Source organism: Meriones unguiculatus, chromosome 3 (assembly GCF_030254825.1).
Source record: "Meriones unguiculatus strain TT.TT164.6M chromosome 3, Bangor_MerUng_6.1, whole genome shotgun sequence".
In the NCBI taxonomy this organism is placed as follows: domain Eukaryota; kingdom Metazoa; phylum Chordata; class Mammalia; order Rodentia; family Muridae; genus Meriones; species Meriones unguiculatus.
The window spans coordinates 58,847,281-58,858,430 of NC_083351.1; the positions used below are offsets into that span (position 1 = coordinate 58,847,281).

Here is an 11,150-nt window from a genome sequence, read left to right on the forward strand (position 1 = left end):
CGTGGACATGTCACTTTATCCATTCACCCACTAAAAGCTATCTGAGTTTCCTCTGCATTTGGACACTGTGAACAGAACTGTCTTAGACATTCATTTTTGGATTCTTATATAAACATGGTAACGTGTTTTTAAACAAGTGCATGAGAAAGGAGGGCTCTCTAGAATATAAGTCTTAAAGAAAGCATTTGTTGGGGCTAGGGAGACGGATATTTGCTTTCAGTGGGTAAGAACACTTGCTGTGCAAACATGAGAACCTAAGTTCAAATCCCCAGCACACAAACAAAAATCTAAGTTTGACTGCTTGTGTCTGTAATCTTAGCATCAAGCAGTAGAAACTGGCAGATAATGGAGCTCCTGGCAACCAGAGTTCCACATGTACATGCAAGAACAACACAGACACAGACACACAGACACACAAACACACACACAGACACACACAGACACACACAGACACACACAGACACACACACACACACACACACACACACACACACACACACACACACACAGCAAAAACAAACAAAACTCCCAAAACTTTTAAGATTTTCAGACTGGGTAAAAAGCAATACAGCAAACTCAAAAGGTAACCAGCAGGGGGCAGTGTTCACAAGACATTAACAAATTTTACTAAGTATTTGACCGCACATGAAAAGTTCCAATTTCTTAATTCTTTCACTTTATTGCCTAAAATGTTTTGATGTCCCACTTCTTTCTCTCTCGCCTCCCTCGTCTCCCTGTCCCTGTCCCTCCCTACAGTTGTGAGCTCCAGGCTCTTGTAGAAGTCGGTTTTTCTCAGTGTCTGCAGCTGCCTGGTTTCCATTCATGCCTCTAAGGACCCTTTTACAACGGGATGCACCTTCCCTTTGAAGGCCAGAACCAGAATTCTGCAGTGAACACTGACCAAGAAAAAGTTTCAAACATCCACGGAGTCCTGACTGTGAGGAAGAAAGGGTCCTGTGTTGGCCAATATTTGTGTCTATTAAACATGGGGCTCTCAGGGACCAACAAGAAGATACATGTCAATACATGCAGACTGTAGGAAAGGCATGCATTCATCTGGCCCAAATAGAGGCCACCTCCTGTGTGTCCAGAGAGCAGCCCAGGCCTGGACTGAAGACATCTTCCTTCAAGCTGCCTTGTTTTTCCTTCATGTACAGACAGGTGTGGCTCAAGGTCCACCAGCTTCCCTGTGGATGGACACACGAGGATTAGCCTGAAGGGTGAAACTACTAAACTCATCTTCTCTATGGAGGTCCAGTGAGGCCTGACTGGTTCTGAAACCTTATAAAATATACACTGAAGCAGCTTTGTAAGTTGGCCTCAGGTATGAATGTGTTTGTGATATACTCATGTATATTGTTTCATGTAAATTGTTAGAGCTGATTTTTTTTTTAATTGGCGAAAATAAGAGACTAGAACATGGTTTGCATCTAAAAGGAGAGATGTCTTCTCTTGGTTCAAAGCCACTACTTCACTCAACATAATAGCCACTATCATCTTAAATGTTGAAGTTGTAATATGGCAGATTTATGGAGGTCAGGCCTGGCTTTCCCTGCAAACTGTTCCTTGTGTGTGTTAGTGCACAGGAACTGCTCTGGTCTCCACACTCAGCCGCAGTCTGGGAGAGAGAGGGGTGTCACTCATACCCCAGTTTTCTGCTTAGGCTTTCATTGTAAAAGGCATCTGAGCTTGGGACTGGAAGGCTGGCTCAGTAGTTAAGAGAGCCTTACAACTGTCATAGCTCCAGTTCCAGGGGATCCAGCAACCTCTCCTGGCTTCTGCAAGCCCCAGACATGGGCAAAGGGCACATCCACACATGGAGGCAAAACACTCAGATAGAGAAAATAAAAACAAAAGAATGAAAAGAATTACCTGAAGTTAAGAACACAAGTACATGAGGCACCTGAAAGGCTCTTCAGGGAGGAGACCTGGCTCTCCCCTCTCAGTCCTGAGCCCAGTAGGGCAGCATGCATAGACAGAGGGGATTAGGGGTTCCACTAAGTGCTGTGGCTTTGCCTAAGTCTTACCATCCTTTGGTTAGCTAGCTTTATGGGTTCTGTGTAGACAAGGTCTACCCAGGTGAGAAAAACCTAAGCCTGGTTCCCCCACACTGTCCCCAGAAGCCAGGGTACCAGAGCCTGTCTCAATCATGGCACAGGCTGGTGTGCCACGCATGCTCTGGAGAGCTGCTGTGGGCTCCTCTGCCACCACTTTCATCTCAGAAGCTACCTCTGTAGGGCAGAGATAATTGGCAGAGCCAGAGAGATGCATGCTGTCTCCCTGCACAGACAGGAGAAGTTGGAGGCTTGGGATGCCATGCTTCTAGGCTTCTCTGTTCTCTTAGTACTGTTCTGCACAAAACCATCTCAGTGGTGTGGCTAGTGGGGTGGGGCAGGAAGCAGAACTGGTTATTGTTTAAAAAAAACATCAACCTCTTCTCCTGGCTGCCTCTGAGCACGGCTTTGTGGAGAAACCCATACACATCATTCTTTCTGTCCTCCTTGAGCCTTCATCTTCCTCCCACTGGCAGACAGATTTAATGAGCTGTGTTTCCCCTCTCATGGCTTGTATATTTTTATGAAGAGACTCAAAGCCAACATGAGAGGCTGCCTAGGACGGAAAGGTGGCTCCACAGTGTGTGTAGACCTTGAATTGAATGATCCTCCAGCACCCACCAGGTATCCGGGCTTGTGTGTGTGTGTGTGTGTGTGTGTGTGTGTGTGTGTGTGTATGTGTCTGTGTCTGTGTCTGTGTGTCTGTGTGTCTGTGTCTGTGTGTGTCCTGCTTACCCTTAAATCTACCAGTAACAGTTAGTGTCAACCTGAAGGACAAGGCACTTACCTATTTTATTAACTTTAGGAAAAGTCTTGTGTTCTGAGCATTCTCTCTGAGGGCCTTTGGTCTTCTCACTCAAAGGGACAAGCCTAATTTCCCACTCAGGACTCAGACATTCTGTTTCCTGCCAGGAGTTTCCAAGGAGGAAAAGGAGTGGTTGAGCTTTCTAAAGTAATTTCCCCATGGCTGTTCAGCCAGGCTGTGCTGTGTATCTGGAGGGTAGACAGGAACTGGTGAAGCCAGTCTTTGGGACACAGCATCAGTACTTCTGTGACCTGGGAAATTAGTGACCTGAGGCAGGAAGATGGAACATTGAAATTCACACAGCACTCATCACCTACAGGGAACCCTAGCTGCTTGTCCAGCCTCCCTTGGGAACGTTTGCTTCCTCCAGTCAGGATCAGGACTGCATCAATGGGTAAGAGCTACCCTTCTTTGGGTTCCTCACTTCAGGGAGCAGAGGTGCATCTGATCTCTTCCTTCATCACTCCACTGACTGGCTAGGTTGGCTAGAGGACTCTAGAGAAGCCCCATGGATTTGCCTGCCTCTCTGACACCTCCTCCCTCCAGTGCTAGGATTACAGATGACACAGTCATACTCATCTCATGTGGTTCTGGGAAAGCAAACTCCACTCCTCATGTGGAGAGTGAGCCTTCTCCCCATCTCTTAACCATATTTACTGAAACAAGGCCTCACTGATCCAGTGCTCACCAATTGGCTGGACTGGCTGCCCCATCTCCCTACTCCCTGGAGTTTTAATCTTATTTCTTTCCCTTTACTTTTCTTTTTCATGGGGAATATCACAGGAGGGTATGGATAGGAGGGAAATGACTTTTATTTTAAAGATGGAGAAAGATGTTAGGGTCCCACTCAGGCTGATCTGGTCACATAAAGCATTTGTTTTTGTTTTGTTTTGTTTTCTTTTGTTTTTGTTTTGGGAAAAAGAAACACATTTTAAAAATATAAGTCAAAGCAAACAGAAGGAAATTAGAAGCAATGAAGAATTTATTCCTGGAAATGACCCCACAGCCATTGCACAGTGCCACATTTTTCTAACCAGGGACCATTTGTCTTCAGGATGCTGTGGGAAACGGCTGTGAAAGGATGGTGTAATTATTATTGAGGAATGTTAACTCGGAATATGGCTGTTCTGGCAAGAGATCATGTCCAAAGACCTTCTGGGTCTGTGTGATCCTGCTGGAATACAATCATGCCTCTAATCCAGGAGACAGAGGCAAGCAGAACCGAGTTCAAGGACAACCTGGTGTAGATCAATTTCAGACAAAGAAAAGCTTAGGTCCAAGCAAAGTGGTACACGCCTACAACCCCAAGCAATGAAGGTAAAGTTAGTTTATAGACTTGCACCCTGTTTGAAAGTGATGTCTAATTGAGTAGAACTTTCCCATTTCAGGCAGAGGAAGTCCTGTTGGGCTCAGCTCTGGGCACAGCAGGAGGAACATTGCTATGAAACACAGAAAGAATTTCATTTGTCTCTTGGAGGTGCTGGGGACCCAGTCTCTAGTACTGGGTTCTCAAGGAAACCAGAACAGCCATGTGCTCAGTAGGAAATAACTAGCTTAATTAACACTTATTGTGGGCTGAAGACAAGTGAGGGTGACAATGAGTCTGACTATATGACCATATTACACATACCAATTTCTTGGGTCTTTCTCCTTTGAATCACTTAGAACTACCTATAAGTATGTGTGTGATGTCAGCAGTTTTTTCTTTGTTCTTTTGTTTTCTACAAAGTATTCTATTTGATGTTGAATATTATATTCAAATCCAATATGAACACTTTTTGCATATTTCCCCTTTCAGGAAAAAAATGGAAACACTTCAGAAGGATGCTAAAGGTAAGAAGGCTGATGGGGGTAGAATTCTTTACAACAGTCAGGAACCACTGTCCAGTGCCTGGAAAGGGACAAACTATCCTCCAGGCACCTAATGCAAGAGAAATGCACCCCCCAGGCAATTGAACATACGAGTCTGTTAATGGTCACCCTCTCCAAAGTAACAGCAACTTTCTCACTATAAGATCCTGTGATGTGTAAACTAGAGATCAGGGAGGAAGGGAGGAGATGAAGGTCAGGGAGCAGACAACCAGAATGACCACCCCTAGAATGCCCTGAATATTCTGCATTGGACTATCACCTCAGACTTACATGAAAGGAAGGTCCTGGAATAATGGTTTAAAAAAAAATCATCAATTCCTCGGGGAAAGAAGGCTCAGACTCTGATCATCAGGAGCACTTTATCCCACAAACCCTGTGTGGTAGGTATGAGGTGATTAAAGCCGAGGGGGGAGTGCCTAATTGGTTCCCCTCTAGTTTCTGTCAGTTTTGACTCTCTCCTTCTTGAATATTTTCTTATACCTGAGCTTCTTTACACTCCCATAGGCAGAAACAAAGATGGCTGTACCTCAGGGTCACGGCCACTGAGGATCCTGCTGGTGGGCAAATCTGGCTGCGGGAAAAGTGCCACAGGGAACAGCATCCTCTGTAGACCAGCATTCCAGTCCAGGCTTGGAGTCCAGTCAGTGACCAGAACCAGCCAGGCACAGATGGGCATATGGAAGGGAAGGCACTTCCTAGTGGTGGACACGCCCCTCATCTTTGAGTCAAAGGCCCAGAACCAAGACATGGACAAGGACATTGGAGACTGCTACCTGCTGTGTGCCCCAGGACCCCATGTGCTGCTGCTGGTGACCCAGCTGGGATGTTTCACAGCCCAGGACACCATGGCCGTGAGGAGGGTGAAGGAGGTCTTTGGGGCAGGGGTCATGAGGCACATGGTTGTCCTCTTCACCTATAAGGAAGACCTGGTAGATGAGACCTTGGATGAGTTTGTGACCCACACTGACAACCCCAGCCTGCGCAGCCTGGTCCAGGAGTGTGGGAGGAGGTACTGTGTCTTCAACAACAGGGCCTCTGGGGCCAAGCAGCAGGAGCAGCTGGCAGAGCTCATGGCCCTGGTGCAGAGGGTGGAACAGGAATGTGAAGGTGCCTTCCACAGCAATGACCTCTTCCACCATGCCCAGGAGCTCCTCAGAGAAGGCTGCAGAGAGCACCAGGAAGCCTACAAGTGCTACCTGGCCAAGGTGAGGCAGGAGGTGGAGAAGCAGAAGCGAGTTCTGGAAGAGCAGGAGCACAGCCTCCAAGTCCCAGACGGGAGATTTGTGCTTTCTTGGTGTTGTTTATATTAATCCCCACTACTGTTGTTCTGCTCATATTTTACAATGTTTGATGCTCTGCATTTTAAAGAAGTTTCTAAAGTTTTCATTGCTCTAAGCACCACCTTTCAGAAAACCCCTGTCCTGTGTTGGGATGACCCACAAACACTGAGATTTCTGTCTATGAAAAAGTGTGTGCTCATGTTTTCAGTTGCTAGCAGGATATGTAAATGCTTGTCACTACCTCACATGTCCCCAAAAGGCAAGCTCCCCACTGGTTGGGTAAATACTGCTTCACAGAGAGCTGGCTGAGCTGAGACAGAAACAACTGTCAGAAGGATCCTAGGGCTTAGAAACAGAAGCAGAGAGAGGCAGACAGAGGCAGAAGGAAGGCAGAAGGGAGAAGCAAGGCAGGGAAGTAAGCAGTGAGAGCCCTGTGGAGCTACAAAGTAGAGGAGAGGTCAGGTCACTTAGAGTCTAGCCTAGAGACTGCCCCAGCACAAAGCCAACAGCTTTAAACTACATAGCTGTCTCAGGACTTTATTATTAAACCTCAAGCAGGTTCCTGGAAAGACCAGAAATACTCCTGGTCTGACACATTGCTGTTCTACTTCCCCTTCAGAGTTCCGGTTTGGTCCAGGCTTCTATCCTCAGCTCCAAGGATGTCTGGTCTAAATACTTAACCATTCATTTATGAACTATGGTTTCAGAAAAGAGCCTGCAGGCCCATGCTAACCAAGGAGCAGTCAGTCAAAGTCTCTGGGGGAGGAACTACAGGTTTCTCCTTTCCCAGGGAGACCTGCAGAGACAGTCTCTCTCTTCTTGCTGTGAGTGTTGTCTGATGAGATGGAGGAAATTGACCTCCACTACTACCCAGCCCTAAAGCTCACCCAGTTTTTGTATTGTCGCATATGTTGGTCAATAACTTTCCCCTCTGTGTAAGTGATTTGAATTGCTAGTCTCTTTACACATTTGAAAGCATTTGAATAGTCTTCATGTTGCATTTATTTCTGTCAAAATTTAAAAATAACATTTAAAGTTTGTGTAAATTTATTGTACGTAGCAGTGGCTTTGGAAAGAATTTTTCATGCAAATTCACGGTGTATTTTTAGCATGTTCCCCACATTCTCTACCTCTCTTTTCCCTCTCAAGAGCCCCTCTGTTCTTCTAGACAGTTTCACTTCTCCTTCCACATCATGTCTATTTTGTGCTTGACTTAAAACTTTATTTTCTTGAAACCTTTCTCTTCCAACCCTCACCCCTATGAAGGAGAGAGAAGGTTAGTGAGGAAAGGGTACACAGACCCCTTTATTTCTTCGGGCTCTTTAAGGCCTCTGTCAACAGCAAATGCAGCAAGCAGTTAGTTTCCTTGAGGCCACTTCATTGAACTCTTTCCCCCTGTCTGTCTCCAGGCCACCACACCTACTGCCTTTGGTCTCTCTGAACTGCCACACATCCCTCAGGGCGCTATGATTTAAATCCCTCAGAGTCCTAGACCATGCCATTCTCTGTGCTCCAGGAGGCAGGCCATTACCAGCTAGCCAAGACCACACCCCACCGGAGGCAATTATCAGCTGTGCACAAACTAAAGACCAAACTAAAATCCCACACTTGGGATTAAGACAAAACAGATTTATATAACATAACTGAGTTTTCAAAGTAAACAAAACTTCCATTACATATATACAAACATGATTTTTATTTATTTATATAAAATCTAGAATCCAGAAGAAAAAAGTTATACAATATTTGTCAGAAGCTGACTTAAGTTTTTTAATATAATTAACTCCAGATTTATCTATTGTCTGAAAATGACATAATTTCATTGTGCTTCATCCCTAAATAAATTCCTATTGTGATGTCCACAGGTGTTGTCACTGTGCAGGTCTTGTTTAGGTGATCATATTGCAATGAGAGGGAGAGAGAGAGAAGAGAGAGTCAGCCTCCTCCCAGGATGAACTCTGCAATAGGTTATACAATCCCACATGGTCGTCCCTAAACACACGTATCTATGAGCACACCTGTATGAACTCAGCATTTATGTGTACATATTATACATGTGGGCATATATGTAGAATAATTAGAGAATAAGAGGGCATGAGGTTGAGAGGGAATAGGAAGGCATGGGAAGAATTGAAGGGGGTAAAATGATGTACCTGGGGGGAATCCAAGATGGCGATGCCGGAAGGACATTCTTTCTGACCAGCAGAATCCTGACCAGCAGAATCTGCACAGTGACCAGCAGACAGAACCTTGGGTCCTAAACACCAGCGATTGTGTTTCCCAGGTGAGAGGAACCTCACAGTATGTAATTCTAGTAGCTTCAGGTCACCCAGCTAAACATCTGAAGAGGTCCCGGTTCCACCAGTTGCTTGGTTGCCAGCCCAGAGCCACTCACCAGCATGCTCTGATCACTCCCAGACTGAACTGTGGGCCCCACAACATCAGAGACTGGGATTTCCAGTTGAGAGAAAACCCCACGGTGCAGGAAATGATTGGGACCAACCTTAGGTCTCCTAGACAATCCCTGGAAAACACCAGGGTCCAGTAGCCAGCCCAGAAAGGGGCACACAGGCACCAGCACAGAGTCCTGCCTGTGTGCCTGACTAAATGCCCCAGATAGAACTGTGGTTCGAGGGCACCAGAGACTGAGTTTCTCTGTTGGGTGGAAACCCACTGTGAGGGGAACAGCAGGTCTGACCTCAGAGCAGTCAGCCTGCATGCTCCCTCCTCAAAAAAGTTCTCTGAAAAAGTTCCAGGGTTTCTACTGACACCCAGGCACCCAATTGCCAGCAAGGCAGAGCCACACACCTGTGCCTGCATGTTCTACTCACCATCCTAGACAGAACTGCGGTCCCCATAACATCACAGTATGAGTGTCTCTTTTGGGAGGAATCCCCACAGCTGGAAAAACATCAGTTCCAATGCTCAAAACACCCAGCTCCAGAAGAGTTTATGAGTTCATGCAGGCTCTAGGCTCCGGCCTTCTGCTACAGGCATGAGTGCCTTGCTTACCTGCCATTGATTAAGGCTAGGGCACTGGAACACACAGCTCCAAACTCAGACCTACAAAAGCCTGAGAGTCATTGGAGCAGCCCTCAGATACTGCTCCAAGGTGCGACCAGTTATCTCTAGGTAAATGGAAGAAACTGTGAGACTCCCTGGTTCTTTGTGCCCAGCAAATACAACTTAAGAGCAGCATCAACACCTCACTAAATTCAGAGCAAGAAACCCAGTAGCAGAGCAGTTGTCTTCAGGACTTCTCCTGATGAGAGGAGAGCCTTCCTGAACACCACAGTTACCACACAGGTCCATATGCCTGAGGTGAACTGTGACAGTTCTTGAAAAGAACCACCTTTCAGTTGACCATATCAAAAAAGTTGAGGAGATCTCCTTCAGCACCTTGCCAAGGGGATTCTCCCACCCCAGGACCCCAGCAGGCACCAGAAATTAACAAACAACACCTGCGACATCCAGATGGGTAGAGGCCAGTGTAAATGCACAACCAACAAAAGGCAAAGCAATATGGCATCCCCAGACCACACGTACCCAGGGGCAAGTAGCCCTGGACACCGTAACATAAGTGAAATTCAAGAAGATGACCTTATATCTATGCTTATGAAGAGGTTAATGGAGAAAACAGATAAAAAGGGTAAAGAGTTAGGAGAAGATAAAATCAAACAGATTATCGCCATCCCTAAAGAAATACAGGAAGATGCAGCCAAGCAGTCTGTGGCTTTCAGAGAGGAAATTATTAAATCATTAAAAGAAATAAAAGAAACAGAAGAATATTCAAACAAATAGTTGAAGGAATTGAAGGAACTTACAGGCAGACAGGTGAAGAAAATAAACAAAAAAGTTCAAGATCTGAAGATAGAATTGGAAAAATTAAAGAAAACACAAACGGAGGATATCATAGAGAGAGAGAACGTAGTAACTACAGAGGTCAGCATAACCAACAGACTACAAGAGATGGAAGAAAGAATCTCAGGTGTGGAAGATACAATGGAAGAAATTGATCTAACCACCAAAGAAAATAATCATTCTAAAAAATTCCCGACACAAACCATCCAAGAAATCCAAGACATTAAAAGAGAAAACCTAAGAATAATAGGAATAGAGGAAAAAGAAGATTCCCGTCTCCAAGATTCAAAAAATATATTCAATAAAATCAGTGAAGAAAATTTCCCCAACTTAAAGGAGAGGCCTATAAGCATACAAGTGGCCTACAGAACACCTAATAAATTATACTAGAAAAGAAAATTCTCCTGCCACATAATAATCAAAGTAGGAAATATGCAGAACAAAAGAAAAATACTAAAAGTTCCAAGGGAAAAAGGCCAAGTAACATATAATGGCAAACCCATCAGAATCACACCTGACTTCTAGACAGAGACTATGAAAGCCAGAAGGACCTGGACAGATATCATGCAGACTCTAAGAGAACACAGATGTCAGCCCAGGCTACTATGCCCAGCAAAACTCTCAGTCCTCCTAGACGGAGAAAACAAGATATTCAATGACAAAAATCAATTTCAACAATACCTACACACAAATCCAGTGTTACAGAAATACTAGAAAGAAAAATACAACCCAAGAAAACTAACTACTTTCAAGAAAACACAGGAAATAATTAACCTCACTAGAGCAAAACAAAAAGTAGCCAAGCACACAAACACACTACCAGCCAACATCAAAATCAAAGGAGGAATGGATGCCGAAGTTGTGGCACATCTATACAATGGAATATTACTCACAATAAAAAACAAGGAAATCATGAAATTTCCAGGCAGATAGTGGGAACTGGAGAAGATCATCCTGAATGAGGTATCCCAGAAGCAGAAAGACACACAGGGTATATACTCACTCAAAAGTGGATACTAGATATATAATATAGGATGAACATACTAAAACATGTACACCTAAAGAAACTAATCAAGAAGGAGAACTTTGGCCAAGTAGCTCAATCCTCATTCAGAAAGGAAAAGAGGATGGACATCAGAAGAGGGAGAAAACAGGGAGCAGGACAGGAGCCTATCGCAGAGGGCCCCTGAAAGGCTCTACCCTACAGGGTATCAAGGCAGATGCTGAGAATTATAGCCAAACTTTGGGCAGTGTATAGGGAATCTTATAAAAGAAGGG

General features: G+C 45.0%; 1 protein-coding gene across 2 annotated transcripts; it reads left to right on the plus strand.

The window, feature by feature from the left end:
• Positions 1 to 2,452: 2,452 nt before the first annotated feature.
• Positions 2,453 to 8,003, plus strand: LOC132653070 (GTPase IMAP family member 3-like). 2 transcript variants are annotated; one of them, XM_060380037.1, is made up of 4 exons: positions 2,453 to 2,678; positions 3,179 to 3,253; positions 4,658 to 4,692; positions 5,236 to 8,003. In XM_060380037.1, exons 3-4 carry the CDS (start codon positions 4,665 to 4,667, stop codon positions 6,039 to 6,041), a joined length of 834 nt encoding a protein of 277 aa, XP_060236020.1. In that variant the 5' UTR covers positions 2,453 to 2,678; positions 3,179 to 3,253; positions 4,658 to 4,664; the 3' UTR covers positions 6,042 to 8,003. The 2 variants fall into 2 exon arrangements, with proteins under 2 accessions (XP_060236020.1, XP_060236019.1); XM_060380036.1 differs by lacking the exon at positions 3,179 to 3,253.
• Positions 8,004 to 11,150: the final 3,147 nt, after the last annotated feature.

What these genes read in the sequence shown, in the direction of transcription:
- LOC132653070 (XM_060380036.1), top strand. Translation starts at nt 2,578, where the DNA reads ATGAAGAGACTCAAAGCCAACATGAGAGGCTGCCTAGGACGGAAAGGT. An exon ending in GATCCTCCAGCACCCACCAG is followed by an intron (nt 2,679 to 4,657) that starts GTATCCGGGCTT and finishes TTCCCCTTTCAG; the next exon opens with GAAAAAAATGGAAACACTTC. An exon ending in ACTTCAGAAGGATGCTAAAG is followed by an intron (nt 4,693 to 5,235) that starts GTAAGAAGGCTG and finishes ACACTCCCATAG; the next exon opens with GCAGAAACAAAGATGGCTGT.